This window comes from Aulostomus chinensis, chromosome 11 (genome assembly GCF_037954235.1).
Source record: "Aulostomus chinensis isolate RoL2024-O1b breed Wild chromosome 11, RoL_Achi_v1.0, whole genome shotgun sequence".
NCBI classification, from domain to species: Eukaryota; Metazoa; Chordata; class Actinopteri; order Syngnathiformes; family Aulostomidae; genus Aulostomus; species Aulostomus chinensis.
In genome coordinates this window covers 19115201-19131883 of record NC_141330.1, presented here as the reverse complement: position 1 = coordinate 19131883, position 16683 = coordinate 19115201, and the positions used below count along the sequence as shown (strand labels likewise).

Genomic DNA, 16683 nt, shown 5'->3' with positions numbered 1-16683 from the left:
TGGAAAACATTTAGTTCCCCACATCCTCACTCTCTTGAGTGAGAACAGAGTGACCTGCAACTTAACTGCTCAGTTAATGGATATCGATTAACCTCATTTAAGTTCTCTTCATGAGCTTGGCTTTGGGGTGAGACTCCAGCACACAAATACACTCAATACAAAGATGATACAATCTTTTAGTCCTATACTTGAACCTTTGATTCCATTTGCATACACCTGAGACAGTCGTAGTCATTCAACAGAACAAAGCCTGCATTTTTTCAAAACTTTTAACCCGTTATTAATATTTTAGAATGACTCTACAATTCCATCACACTTTCTAAAGCTTTGTGAGATTTTAAGCTTCATCGGGCATGGACTAAATGATGACTGGGTGGAAGGAAAAGCTTCATGTCTTTTTCGATGGATAATGTGACTTCTAAGACACCATAATGGGCCGTCACAGTTCACATTGCACTGAGCAGTTTCAGCAGATACGCTTCAGCTCCGAGCCAAAAGGATTCTGCCACTTACTGGAGACTGAATAAATGAGGTGGACAAAGATGCCGTGATGTGACCAAATGATTTGTGTACAAAAAGATTTGAAGCCTCAACTGTGGCTTTTGCCAACGTGGAGATTTTTTTGGACTAGAAGACGGAGCTGGTGTTATTTTGCTGCCCTTAGCAACGTCCCAGTTCCGACTGAAAGGTCGCTCTGCTTTATCTTCCATTTGGCTCTCAAAGGGACAAGGATGTACACAATGAACACCTAAACGAGTGACTGAGACTATCAACTCAGTCAGGAAACACTTCTGGTTCCAGGGATGTGTGAGTCCACTCTCTGAATCAGCTGTTAAAAAAGAAGCTCAAGCGCAGAGAAGATACCGGGTTCGAAAACAATTAACATTCTGATGCACTTTGAGGTGTCCTTCTGATCATGTGCTACACAATCCTCAGGCAAAGGACATACTCATGGGTATTTGCTGTGATTCTGGCAATAACAACTTTATTCCTAAAAATAACTGTTGAGGTGGTTCAAAGAAGCAGCATGTGTAGGCTGAATATGAGCATCACTAATATATCCGCTCACTTACGTGGGTTTATTTCATTTTACAAGGATCGTAAATTTATCGGTCTGACTGTCAACGGGATTATGCAGTAAACCATTTCAGTAACCTTGTCTGGAGGGTGGCGCATGGGCCCAAGTATGAACTGCGTAAATGTAGAATTTATTTCAACCAAATGTTTGTATTTTCAGCACAGTGAAGAGGGAGGGCAGTCACCACAATCAGTAGGGCTGCACAATTCTAGCTGCCAAACTGCAAATGGCAGTTTTTCTCCCTAAGAATTAAGCTCGTCTCACACTAGTCTTATTTTTTTTGACAATAACAGTTATTGTAACGAAAAACAATAACGCTCCTGAGATGCCTGATGTTCAGACTGGGCTTTACAAAGAAGGCAGAGCGAATGTCAAAGTGCCCACTGGGCATCCTTCTGCATCATTAAGTTTTAATTTCATTTCATACTTTTTCATTAAATGCTGCTTTGTCACTTGAGGGTAAAAAAACTTCTTTGTACAAGATGAAAAATATTCATACTTCAGCTACCTGTGATGCATGTGGGAAATAAGCGATAGCTATATTCTGGCAGGCTCTCACATCAGTCAGAGACTGAGCAGACTCAGGCTCACTCCCAAGCACATAGTCGGGCTATTTGTTTCTGGATAGCTGTCAAATGACATCTGTGCATTTGGTGCATCGGCTGGATAAAATAGCCGGTCAAGCAACCGCTGCTTCAGCCATCCCACTCTCCTCCAACTCCACCACCGCTGCTGGTCTCTCCTCAGCTCACCCTGGGAGGATGGAGAAACAGTGACCCAGACGGACTCAGGATGGAACAGGCAGACAGTGAGCGGGGCTCTGTTTTGCCGTGCGGGGGGCCTGCTGCAAGCTGGATCAGGTAATGGAGACATAATGGGCTTTTAACAGCCATGGGACCGACGCTGGTGTTTGCCCTTCGGTGGAAAAGCAGTGCAAACAGGAAGTGCAGCACGGAGACACGGCAAGACACTGGACAGGCTGGCCTGAGTCGTGTCACCTGCTGATGAAGGGTGACTCAAAAGAGGCTCTGATAAAGCATGACTCACCTGCCTATCATAAAACACTATGTCTTTTATTTTCTTGCACCTGCATCTTGAATCACTCTGCTGGTGCGATGAGGATGGCGAGAGGAAGATCTTCTATGTGCTTTAACAGCAATGTTCTTCTATAATGAGTTACAGACTGATAAGAAAACAGGGCTTTTACACACTCTCAGTGAGCAGTGCTGACCGGGCACAGAGCCGGTTAAACATTAAGCATCATAGCGAAATCTTCTGGCCTACCCTGAAGCCATCACTAGGTTTCTCAAACTGTCTGATCAGGCAAATTACGCTCTCACTTCCAGACAAATCTTCATGGAGACAAACAGCTATTTAACAGCATCCTTTTAAGATTACACACACACAATTAAATTGATGAATCGAACTAAATACCAAGTTATGTCTTTGAAATACAGAGCTAATACTTGAATAAAGTTCACTCTGGAGCCGATTCTTTCAAAAACCTCTGTGACACCTCTTCACGAGAGGCTCGGTGAACGGAGGGGAAAGAATATAAGTTATCAAGGAGCATCATGAAGATGAGCCAAAGTATATGTCACACAGCTCAAGAGATGGTTGAGAGATGGTGTAGTGTCGGAGAGAAGCGTACTGGTTTGCCAAGAGTCAGGAACTAGAAAATGACTCAGGACAGCCTTGAAGCCAGACTTGGCTAAGTAGTTCACTGTCTATGGGTTTAACTTACGTAATAATGATCATATACAGGCATCCACGAAATAATCTACAGTATAAGTAATGTAAAGAGGGCTAAGGGGGGGCACCCAGCTTTGTCTACAGTGCGGCACACATCTCAGACTTGTTGTGACATTCACACAATTTGAGTATTCACCGCATCGTACAGCAGAGAGGAAACTCCCTTTTCAAACTTTTGAAATAATTCTGAAAGGGAAAGACGTTTCCTAAGCAGAAAAACTTTTCTCAAACTTGAGAGGCATGATATGCAAGTAGCTATGCACCACCTGGCTCACCTGGCTCTTAGAGTGAGCTGGACATGACACATCCAAGTTCTGCGCAGATAACATCACGCCCAGATTGTTCATTACTTTTTAATAATGTCAAATATTTGTGACGCGCCCAAAGACACAAGTGGCATATACCTTCGATCTTGTGCTTTAAACCGCTTAAATGGACCTCTGTGTTTTTAACTGGTCAAAGTTAAAGCCGTTAAACCGCAATAAGCATGCGTGGTCACTGGCAAAGTAACCTAGCGTATGCCAAGGTAGATTAATATGTTTGCCTGGATAATACATTGCCCCCAAGGATAAAAGTAATTAGAATGAGTGTTGTGGGGGAAGCTACTTTGAAGCATGGCTCCTGCCGGTGGTGGACCCTCTGAGTCTGCTCTGTGCCGATCAATTACAAGTGTTTAGCGTGAGGGACATTTATTAGCTGCAGCAGAAGGAGCACATCGAGTAGCTAACAAATCAATCTGACAAACTCTCTGCAGCTTACACCTTTCAAGCTGACATAAAAACAACAACAACAACAAAAAAAATCTGGGAGAACAACAACAGGAGGGGGAGAGAGAGAGAGAGAGAGAGAGAGAGAGAGAGAGAGAGAGATGGCTCGCTGGTTAATGTCAATATGCATACGGAGGCGTTTTTGCACACTAAAACAAGCTGCTGCGACACAAATTAATTCAATCATGCGCGTGCTGACAAACGCCTGGAGTTACATTGATAAATTGGTTTGACATCACAAAACTTTAATTGACCTTTCTTTGAAATCACAGGGTTACCCCCGCCACCCCGCATATTGTTTTGTAATGATCAATTTTTAATTTACCAGAGGACCTGCAAGTGACACAATAAAACAATCAGAGAAAAACTGTCCGTATCTGTTCATGCGTATTCCTACTGTTTGACAAATTAGGATTATAATTTGTTTCGGTCTTGTCTCGTTGTGCGTATTCCTGTTACTTCCGATATTAATAACTCCTTGGATTTAATCGCTTTGATGGGACATGAACTACAATTAGAATCATATACACTATCAAAAGTTGGTGTTGTATTGATAGAAATGAGGTACTCAATGACAGGCTGCCAGCTTTCTGCCGACTACGTACACTTTTTGATATTTGACTAAAAACCCTTAAATATTCTTGGGAGAGCTCCAAAAAGAATAAAGTTAGCTTCTACCCATTGGACTCATGGTGCATCACTAGTTTGTGAATGACGTTGTCTATCGAGCCAAAGGGGTGTGTTCATTGGAAAAAGAGGAGTGGTCAGGCAATGTACTGGCACCTTCCGTTGCGACGCATTCATGCCAGTGACCCACCAGAACCAGGTCTGAAGTCTGTCTTACAGGTTTCAGAGGAAGCTGCGCCGATGCACACGCAGTCGGCTTGTTCCACACACTGAGATGCACAACGGCACATTCTGCTCTTCTCAAGCTTGCCATCTAAATCAATATTCCAAGGTCAAGGTTCACCTGACTCTAAAAGTGAAAAGTAGACTGTGATTGGTTACGCTCTCAACACACCAATGATTAACTCTGAGAATAAGGACATGACCGGAGTGATGTCATCAATCTGTCATTATTCTAACTGGTTTTTATTCATCATTTAATTGATCTGAGTGGATTAGATGCACCCCAAAGGCACTTGCACATCATATCTCCTTCTTGGGCTGATCAGTCAGACATCAGCACGTCACACTGGACTGGGATCAGTTCTCTACACACTGGCTTGACACGAGTTCAAATAAAAATAGAAAAACAATGGAAAGGAGACATGATGAATTAGGATCATTGAGGGTGAGGGGAACATGGTCTATGAATCAGGCTTTCGTGGTGTGGTGAAACTAGAAAGTTTGACTGTTGCAGCTGCAGATTTACTGCCTTACATTATGTCTCTGTTTGTTGCCAGTTTATCAGCATGTACATCCGCCTCCTGGCTTGTGTTTCCTGTCAATGCTGACACCGTCATTCCATTCACTTACAGCTCTGAATAATTCAGCTCATTTGGTTTTCCTGAGAGCACGGTTGCATCTCACCTATACTCACGCTGAAAATTACAGCAGTGAGAAGCGAGGTACCAGGACCCAGCTTGCCTTCAACTCTCAATCTCAAATCTCAAAGTTTGGCAAGACAAAGTTTTATTGAATTTATTCCCTTGCAGGAAAACAAACCAGCTTCCGCCCTCTCCCTATCTTAGCTTCGATACTTGGTGTGAGTCTGTTTTTGGCACACCACCAAGTCCAAACCCGCAGCTATGTGAGGCAACTGGAAACAGCACATATTGTATAAGTCAAAAAATATAATTTCCTTCTCCGTGGGAGGTGCTTGTGGCTGTGTCTTCACCCAGTTCCTATCATCAGAGTTGACAGGGGCTGACAGGAAGCCACAGAGACACTTAATGGTTTGACTCACAACAGAGAAACAGACACAATGGGGACGGTGGCTTTATCAGGACTCGGTAAATGCGTAATTCATGCTTTCTTTATGACTACATTGTTTTATTGCTAAAAAGCTTTCTTCAAATATGCACAGGCGTTGTACTTCTTGCCTGGTTCAGGACAATCTCCATCCTCTTACTGGAGACAACTTAATGTTGAACTGGCCGTTTGGTTGTGCAACAAACTCTGCCCTCATCTGCTGATTTGCAGCATTACAAAAGGCCTTTTTGGACTTTTACACACCTATAGAACATCCCACTGAGAGCGACTGAGCTTCTCTAAGAGGTAAAATAGACTTTGGCTCTATGGAGTCCTGAGAGATTTTCTCACAATGAGGAGAAGTAACTACTAATCACTGGTCCTTGCTAAGTGTGCACAAGATGCTCGCTGCAAACAAATGCCGCCCAGGATTAGCAGAGCAAAGCCTCCATAAACAGACAGAAAGGATGTACAGCTGTCAGCTCAAACTCGCTGCATCTCACTCCTGATTCATGACTCAGAGGAAACCGTAAGAGAAACTGTCCTTCAGTCAAAGTCAATTTTTTTAGACAAAAAAGGTGTAAATTTGATTAATCAGTGGAACTTAAATGCCACAATCATACTGGAGATGGGTAAATGATTCATTTCTAGGGAGCCATCCTCATCAGAAATGGTGGATTTTCCTGCATACGACTTTAAACTCATTTAAAATGTTTGATTCCTGCACTTAAATCAACATGATCCGCGCTGATCCCTCCATAGAACCTTCCATCCATTGCAAAATAACACAAGCGCCGCCTAAACCACAAACTAATCAACTGCTGAAACTCAAGGTGACTGCAGGGTTTCTGTGCCTTCATGTACTACAAAAAAACTGGCAGCTGAAACAGAACAACCTCTTTTGGAATTGGAGATAAAAAAAATAAAATTGTTGAATCCAATGCTGATAATGATGGAATGGATAAATGTGCCGTTAGGTAGCAGGCCAGTCACAGCTGATGTGGTCTGCATCATTTTCCAGGAAGGTATACCTCAGGCTATAAATTCAGGGCGTTGTATTTTAAGATACTCTTTCAGGGAACTACTTCGATTAGCTCAATGTGTAGGGAGAGAGACAGGGCAGGTAGGTGGCTGGGAAACACCTCAATTAACTGTGTTTAAAATCATGCCTAACAAATCCCTGATGTGCATGGGCCTGGTAAGGTGTCAAGGTGCCCCCTTGCTGCAGGACTTACGAGACACAGTCGGAAACCCCAACAGTCCCATCTAACCAGATTCCATTCAGAAATCCCAGGTTTAAAGAGACACGGGCACTGGAGGCATTTCCTGCCTGCAAATCAACTGAAAGTGTTGTCGTTCATCTCGAATGTATAAGAAATTTTTTTTTCCAAACAGTAATGGTCACAAATAATCATGATCTCAATTTTGATCAAAATAATCACGACTGTCATGATAATGCAGTCATATGCGTAGAACTAAGAGATTTTCAAGTGCCATATGGGGGTGGGGGTGGGGGTGCTGATCACCCTCTTACCAAAGACTTCATCTTGTGATTCAGGTTCTGCTGCTGCTGCTGCTGCTGCTGCTTCTGGTCTCTGCTCTGCACTGGGTTCTGGTGTTGAGGCCTTTAATGGGAACACAATAACAGGTTGAAGTGGTTAGGTACCATGGCAACGGAGCAAATATCATTCATTTAATCTTCAAAAAAGATGAAACCATTTTTGAATCATTCATATTGAGATGCGCTATTCCATTTTTTTGGCCGTTGCTAAAACATGTGTCCTTGGTCATATGAAACATGATGTCTGCTCAAGACTGATTGAGCATCAAAGGTAAAACAGGGAGTACAGACAGAGGTGTGGATTCAGCTGATTCATGCTGTCATCACCTTGACATCTGAGGCTGAGTCAGACACAATAATCTCCGCATCCCTTTGTACAAAAACTCATGTAAAAAAAAAAACAACTCCCAATGTAATACGGTGTAAATTTCGTTTCATCTATCCTGATTCCCTGACTCCTCCAAGATGATGATGATGATGGTGATGATATCTCAAATTTCAGCTTCCATGTTGGTCTCCCAGTGTGGGGACATCAGCATTCAAAGACTATGGGGCACACAGTTCACCATGAAATAAGAATACAGAGCAACTGTGATCCGGTCCTGTCGGTGGCAGGAAGCAGTTACCAATGCAAATCATGAAAGAAGTCGACAAATTCAACCTTTTTGAAAACACGTCTGCCCTTTCATTTATGAAAACTATTCATGTAAACTGGAACATACGAAGAAATTCAGATTCAGTATTCCACTGTATTCAACAAGTGTTGGCAATACAAAGCTAATAACAATATGACACATTCAGGTGGTTCAATCAAGAGAATTGATGAAAAAGCCAAAGAATCACTTCACTCGGCAGTGGTAAAATCAGACATGGGAGGACCTTCTCTCATATCTAAAGTGATGCTTCACCCAAAAAGAGCTTCCCCTTCAAGTGCTCATAACAGCTGTCTTGAGCTCAAAATAGGCTCTTCCCTCCTGCATCGCTTCTTTGTGACTCAAAATGCAGACAGAGTCAGCCATGTACATCTCGCTTGATGCTAATGTTGACTGACTGCTACTAGCAGCGACAGCAACTAAAACGGCAAAACTTCAAAACTCTCATGAGCATTGCGTGGCACAGTCTGGGTGTTCTTTATCCAGAACTCCGCAAACACTTCGATTTGATTCTTAGCCATCGGTCAGCATTGGCTTCATGCTAAATAAACGTGGCTGGCCCTTTCTGCATCCTGTGTGATGCAGAAAGGAAGAACTATTTTCGTGAGCACCTGTTTGTGAGTACTTTGAAATAAAAAAAACAACACATTTTTACTGAGGTATCGATTTTCAGCAATCGTTCATCCCATCAACTCCAAGCTAGACGTGCGCATTGCAGGGGTCTCAAGGAAGAAGTGTGCACAGTTTGAAGTCTGACTCTGTAATTATTTAATTTAAATGGAGATACAAACAAAGTTTGCAAAACCTGCTGTGCAGACATCACCGCTGTGGGTTTGAAGGGAGGAATGAAGTCTCACAATTATGGTTGCATAGATTAACAACACAAAACAAGAGCGTCATTGCAAAACAGATGTCAGAACTGTAATCAAATCTAAATTCGATTGATTACCCTGTCCTGGTTTGACACCAACTTTTTTCCCCAGCACAGCAGAACTCATTACATAACAGCTGGATTTTTCTCGCTTCAGCGCTGCACTATTTGACAGTGTAGATCATTTGAAATGCAAAATAACAAATGTAGTTTCAAAGGAATGTGTCTCTGGTCTTTAGTGGTGTAACACTGATTACTGTGGATTCCAAGACAAGTAGTACGACTGCATCTGAGTGCGACGGCTTTTGGCATTCATAGTTTGGCGGAAATAACTGAAGCAGAGAACGAATTAACAAGTTGGATATGTGGCAACACACCTTTAAAAAACCCAGGAAGGTTGCACACGATGACTCCATTATCATCTCTTGTGTCTGAGCTGCATCATTAACACACGGGGTGGTGGGTGGAAGATACGGGGGCTAGTTTTGTTAAGTGGAGAGCAACAGCTTGATGCTTTCCTTGGGCAGAAGCTGTCAGTGTGACTTCACACCTACTCACCACTGGTGGCTTATTAAATATAGCCCTTGTTGAGCCAAGTTTCCATAGGGTTTGGTGCTGAAGCATCACCTGACCCTCAGAGATGTAAAGCAGCTCAATTATTGGCACACTTGCCAATTATCCAAGTTGGTCTGAGAGCCTGCTGCTACTCTCTGCTGTCATCTGCTGACCCTAAAGCTCAGTTATTGTGGCAATATTTCTCTCGCTTCCTTAACGCTACAACACACAAGTTCTCTATCATTAAGGAATCCCTATTATTGAACCCCTTGCAGGTTCCGCCCACATGACTAACGCAGGGACTTTGGCCCTTTCACCTGTGAGGCGATACATCGGTCGAATCTCAAATCTTAAAGTTGTGATTCCTCTGATGGCCTTCATTTATCTGAGAGCGCATCCACACTCAAAGAAGTGGTCCACTGTTCAGCGCACAAGTGCGTAACATGGACATCAGCCTGGTGTGTTTCAGTTGTACATAGAGCGAGTTGACAAACTCCTGGATATCAGATTTGTTGAGCTCAGTGGTGGTGAATGTAGGCCGGTGGGGGAGTGGGGAGGAGGGGACAATCATGCTTCAGCACGCTACAATGCATCTGGGCCAAGTGTGAATGCGCCCTAATAAAACTGCCTATTTCTCCCTTTACAGTGCCTGTCCAATCCTAGCAGCTTGGCAACTGCGCACAGGAGGCCGATCAAATTCAGAATTTCTCACAAGCCAAAGTTGAGCCCATGGGACTGTTATAACATCAGGGCCAAAAATGTAGCCGTATCATTAAAGGTCCTACATAACTACTGGATCCTCCAAATTGTCTAATCTAAATTTCAAACAGTAACTCTGCCAACACCTAAAAATAAAAAAAACAACAACAAAAAAAAAAACCTCACCTCTGGTGCCAACACCAGTTTCATATTAAACTAAAAATGTGCTTTTGGTCTAGTGGCAGCAAGCTAACTGAACAAGTTGGGGTACCAAAGCTGTTTTGGAATCTTCGGTGGTTCTTGGTTGTATGTTGTGTGCATCTTGCCTTCCCTCTGATCGTGACACTCAGCCATGACGGTTTCTCCTCCAGCTCCTCCAGCTCTCCATTCAGATCTGGAGCACTGGAATGGTTCAGCATGGTTACGCTGGAGTAGGGGTACAGCAGCTTCAACACCTTTCAGAGTTCAGCTGATGTAGTACTTTGAAAAGGAATCGCAGGCCGTATGTGAGGTTCAGTGATAGCTGAGTCCTTCACTGTTTCATCCTGTCTGCACCGAAGAGATGAAAGACAAATGGAGCACGAGTACTCCATCTCACATTTCCTCTAGGATACAAAAAGCGGCACGTCTCTCTGGCTCTACCCTCAACAGGCCGGTTTACTCTATCGAAAGATGATCAAACATATCCGTCGTCTGTTATTAGAGCAGCAAGGAATGAATTCAATTAGCTGATGAAGGCTAGCAAGGCAGAGCGATCACACTCAGAGGCTCAGCAATCAGATGGAGCTGTTCTAAAGCACGCGAGTGCCGGGTCAACGAGGGAGGGGAGAAACACCATATCAAAGAGGCAGAGCAGACGAAGGATAAATACAAGATTTCGATCAGAAGGCTATTTGTCTGTAACAGAACTCAAAATAACAAGAAAAATGAGGAATAATCATAGAATAATAATTTCATAATACCATCATGGAGAGATGACACCATCGCAACACAGTCATTCTGCAAGAACACGTAACAGATAAGACGATTCTGAACTTAAGAATTTTTCAAAGCAAACACAAATTGACTTAAAAAAAAAAAAATCAGCACTGAATCCCGAGATTTGATTGAAAGTCCAGTGAAAACGCTGACGCAAATATTCATGAACAAAGTGGGTGAGATGTTTTAGATGACGCTTCTCTTCTGCGGTGGTCCAAATACTGTTAAAATAGTAGAAATGTATGTTCTTTAGAAATACATGGAAAATTCTCATGGGGAGGAAAAAATCATGAATGATACAACATGAAAAAGTGTTAACAGATGAATAAGTTCAAACGTTGGCGCCGGTCAATCAACAGGGTGTATTGCAATATATCAAAGTATTTATATTGCAGGCCATCTCTTGTTTTCTACATTTCTTTTTACATTGAGGAAATCAGCCTCTAACTGCTAGTTTTATTGTATGGTAGCAGTAATATTCTTGATAACACCTTAACAGAGCTGATTAAGACAGACTCAAGAGGTGATGGTTCTGATTCAGATGTGACTGAGCAACAGGAGAGACACTGAAAAGCCTGCAATGGTGCTGAGCCTCAAGCTCCCTCATCTGGAGACTGTGGTCTTTCTTCAGTTGTTTCAGGGACAGAACTGCGTCCATAGTCGACACAAAGCAGGACATGAAAGCCGCGCTGCAGGAGCAACATCCTATTGTGAGATGACGCTTGGCTGTGTGTACTTGGGGGCCATAAAATCCCCCAGCAGAGCCCCTCTGCAGCGTGGAGCAACTTATTTATCTACCTTCCCTGCAGCATTCAATCAGGAATGTCTTATTGTTCAGCTTATGTTTAATTCCATCAGCTGCAACCATGCTTGTGAGACACCCCCATCCCCACAAACCACTGTTCGGCATTCAACTGAAATCTTCCATGCAGTATTGCTGTAACAGTTAACAAGGGCACATTTTCCCAAAATGATGAGGGGCTCCGAAGTTTAATTTTGCCCAGCAATATGGAAAACGGGCTTATATATTTGTGGCCTGAGAGAAAGGGGCTTATCTAATTAAAACACAACTGCCTCATTTGTCCCTTGCTGGAACGCAAAAAAAGTGAGTATACCAAGAAGGGGGAAAGTTCCTCTCCGGAGTTTTTCCTATTGTCACACACCATCAATTGTTCATGAATACACTTCAGTAAATGAATCACAAGCTTGCATACTATTTAGAAACAAGTGTAATCGGTGCCCCACCTTTTCACAGTCTGGCATATGTGTTGTCCTTCAGTCAAGGTTTCTCTGCGTTTCTCCGGCCGAGGCCTTTATTGCTGTTACCAGCTCATTACCCAGAATTTATTGCTACTTTCACATTGAGTTGATGAGGGGAAGAGGAACCACAGCAAGAGCCGCAACATCACTTCTACAAGTTGTTTGTGTAAGTTTTGCCGCACTATGGCGGATTCATGTCTGAGTGATCGGCGTCTTGATACCACATCCTCACTGTTTACTGTTGATTAATCCCTTCACAGATGCTCAGTAGGAAGTAGCTCGACATCCCGTGATGGACTGAATGATAACGAATGCTAGCTACTTTATTTGGACATAAATATGTAAAAGAAAAGACAACTAAAAGAATAACTTTAAAAAGTATGATTGTTATGCAAACTGTCCTGTCACGATAATTCCTTCATTTAAAAACCAATATGAATAAAATAGAATATTAAAAAAAAAAAAAATTGCATTAAGATGGAAGTTGTTTTGCTTCCCTAACATAATAAAGATTCAACTTCCTCTGCTTGCCCTTTTAATCTATAATAACTGCGTGTGGGTTTTTTTTTTTTATGTCCAGCTGCTAACATTAGCAGTGCTAACCTCTGCTCTCAGACTCAGCAGGACTCACTGGTTCAGGACTGTCACAGACAGGCCTGCTTGGATCCTCTCAGGAACTGACTTACTGTGTGTACATCCCGAGTCGGGCTTTGTTTCAGTTGGACAAGATGTAAGTTGAACAAAAGCCATTTAAAATGACTTAAATTAAAAGTGAACGTTGAACAAATTGGACAGAATTCGTACAAGCGTTTTATTTAATGAGGAATCCGCCAGCTCTGCACAGAGTGAAAGCAAATCTCGTAAGATCTGAGCAAACAACACGGCGTGCCTCTGTTTGCACTTCAGTGTTAACTTGGCACCATCCTGAGAGACATAGTGGAGGAGCCGGGTTTGATTCCCTTGTCATCTGGTGGATCGAGTTCTGTTCAGTCATTACATGTTACAGCCTGAAACATCTGAGTAAACATGGCTCCTCTGTTTCTACTCTGGCATATAATCACTAGAGGCAGGTACCGTGTTTGTTTGTTTTTTCCCATCCAATAACTCCATGTGAGATTTAGAGGTTTGATCGGTGTGATCATGTTAGACGTACGAGAGAGAACCATTTTATGAGAGCCAGCATGGAGGTGTGACAGAGGAGGTATGGGGACGTTACACCCTTCCTGTGATGATGAGGATGAAGGATCACGACTCAGATTAAAGCACCAAACACAACACGCCAAATCTGATGCGCTTTATTCCTGTTGGACTGTCACAATGACAACGGGCTGTTTCCCGAGACCTTTGAATTGACTTTAATGTCACCGTAATCAAGCCCAAAACAAGTGACAGACACACAGATGTAAAGCATGATCATCACGCTCGATAAACAAAGCTGTTTAGAGCACCACGCTGCCCAGATGCTGCTTCTAGAAACTTCCCACTTGACTAATGAATACACTTTTCCTCCCCCCCTGTTCTTCTCTTGCCAGTGTGTGCTTGGCAGATGAAGGACACTGATAATCTGGAGGTGGAGCGGTCAGCCTCCCCGCTGGTTCGGGCTATCCTCTTTCCCAGTATGCTGACACGATCGCTCTGCCCATTACGGGCACCAGCCAGGCAGCCAGTCGCTCAGAAGCAGGACCACACAGGCCCTCAGCCGCTGACACAGGAGAAGGCTTTCAGCATCCTTTTGTCTCGCTCTCCTTGCTCCCAGTATGGAGCGAGGTTTACTCACAACAAGCCTGCAACCTTTTCACATCCAACAGAAGCAACTCTTGTAGCGGCCCACCAAACTACCATATGCTGCTATTTTGAAATGCTGTGACAGAAAGGACCGAAGCGTGGCGGAGGTTAATTATGTAATGTCATTAAATTACATCATTGTTCCCGTTTAATCCTGACCTTCCGACTCTCTCCGTCTCTGCTTGTTTTTGTACTCGCAAAGCAGAAAGATGAGGTAACAAATATCTCTTGAGTCATGTTTGCTCTCTTTAATTACAAGAGACAAACATTTTCAAGTATTGGCGGCAGTGAGCACACTTTGCTGCACAGTTAATTAACAGAGCCCTATTATGAGCTGTTTCATGGCTCTGTTGTCACGGCTACAGGAGACGAGACTCTTTTAATCTGCCACTGAACCTTAATCTTTGTGTCATACGTAATCATACTTCCTGTCTGCCTATTTAATTTTCCTCCATGTGTGAATTCGCTGATCCATCCTGAAGCTTTCAAGTAAAATTATAATCATTTCAACAGTTCCGCCCACTTGCTGAGAGAACAAAGCCTTCAAACTGTGGCACAAATAAGCCACAGGCTCATGTAATAGCTCCCGATCTCACACTTTACCGTTGTAGCCTAGCATCTGACTCAACAACAAAACATATTCCAGTAGTGCTGAAATAAAACAACATTTTTCACACCTTAAATGTACCATTTTTGCACTTCTTCATGGAAAAAAAAACAACTGCCTTCCCGGATGGATTTGTGGATTTCCAGTATGATAATTTTCTGATGCTGTGAAAATAATGATTTGGTGGTTTATGGAGGACCAATTACCAGTGTCACACAGCTATTTTAAGGGTGGAACCCACTGTAGCTGAACAAAGTCCTGATCAATGGGCCACAGCTAATGGTTAAATAAGATGTGAGCCCGGAGAGCCGTCGTGTTGGCCTTGATGCACACAATCTATTTGCTCTCGCCAGTTCAAATGAGTTTTCTCATGGAGAGCTATTACAGGGAGCCTTGCTTGTGTTTTTCCGGGGGGGGGGGTGTATTGTAGGGCAACATACACACATGCACCCAAGAGCCATGGAAAATCATCATGCATCTGTTGTTACCATGGCTACAGAGCTCAATTAAGCGTGGTTCGCTGAGATTTGCAGTGCAATTCAAGATGCTCTGCATAAAAATACATTCCCTGAATTTATGAGCAGATGATGAATGGAGAATAACCAGAGGACACGCACCCAACCTTGGCCAGGATCTCCAGATGTGTGTGCATTGGCCCAAATTATATCATGATACACTGCAATATGGTATGATATGATGTGATACATTATTCATTTTAAAATTTAAAACTAAAGCTGAGAACATAACCTGCTGTGTAAAACCTGAGAAGCTGAATAATGTACATAATGTACATCACATTATTACTAACTCAAATATGACCCGAGTCAAAACTAGGGAGGTACAATATTGGACTTCTGCGCCACTGGTTTCCCCATGTAATTTCAGACATCGTCAGGTCATATCTTCAGGAGTTGAATTGTTGTGCACGTTCTATTATTGCAGTGCTATATAATTATAATAGCTCAATGTAGGTCATGTCGAACATGTCATTTTCTAAAATTTCAATTTCAACAACAATGATCTTGGACTATTACTGAAAACACTAAGCTGTGGCTACCATAACATACATGTGTCACTATTCAGTTCCACCATGACTACAACACTTGGATTAGAATATCGATATCGTATTGTGGGGAAAAAAACATCCCGATACAGATATTAGAGTATCAATTGTACTGCGTAACATTATTAAATCAGAGAGTGGCTACAAATTCTCGGTTAGTGGGCAACTGAAAGTTCAACATATTTACTTCTTATCGGTAATTTCTTTTCATGCGACAGCTGATAAAAGACAGAGGGATTTATTGAAGTGTTGGGGACAGAAGGCACAGTGCTTCATCCTACTTATCTCACGGCCAAGAAAGTTTCTCTGCTCACCACAGTCGTGTGAGCAAAGCGAGCAGCAGGTATTCAAAATTTATGAGCGGTACAAAAGCTGGACCAGACAAGAGGCTGACAGGACAGCACGCTGAGCAACTCAGCTTACTAGTAGCTTTAGCTATTTTTATTCTGTTGTCTTTACAAAACTTCAGGGAGCTATTTTATTTATTTATAACATTTACAGCAAACTCACAAAGAAATGCTGCAAGGAGCTCCTTTCACTTTTAGTTTTAGGACAATCTTGCTTAAAATCATACGTGTTTCAAATCACGTCTTTGTTGAAGCCTGTGTTATTCTGAGTTTTTCCACAAATATTTTCTTTTTTTTCCTGCAAATGTATTTTCCTAACTGTTTGCTACTGCAGTAATTCAACTTCCAAATAATGAAAATTACGGGAGCAAATGCCGATAAAGTCAGCATTTATAAAGTCGTCCCAACCTTTTCACCTCTTTACCCTCTGAAAACAGAACTTCTTATCAAGTGAGACGACAAATCATTCACTCAGCTCTCGAAAGTCTGAAGGCTGTCGTAAAAAGCACCGCCTACGGCTGCGTGATTCTCACATAACCCTTAATTTATGATCAAATTGCCAGGGGTGAGAGAGGAAGCAGCGAGAGCACACAGACAGGGTGAGCCTGGTAAACATAAAACACACTCGGTGAATATTCCTATCGTTGAATACTGCCTGTGATGAATGTTTTTGATCTTTGAGAGGTGAAGGCTGAACGCTCGGGGAAGGTAATAAAACAGTCCGAGTGAAGGAGCCTGAACTCTTGTCAACAGCAGGGTCCAAAGTCCAAGTGATAAAGGCCAGTGTTCACGC

General features: G+C 42.7%; 1 protein-coding gene across 1 annotated transcript in view; it reads right to left on the bottom strand.

Annotated features, from left to right (window-relative positions):
* LOC147253709 (myelin basic protein-like) overlaps window positions 1–16683 on the bottom strand; it is a 44204-nt gene that overhangs the window by 14190 nt on the left and 13331 nt on the right. Inside the window, exon 3 of the mRNA XM_086218910.1 lies at window positions 7046–7136. Coding sequence (XP_086075036.1) covers window positions 7046–7136 — 91 coding nt within the window. The remainder of the gene's footprint in view (window positions 1–7045; window positions 7137–16683) is intronic.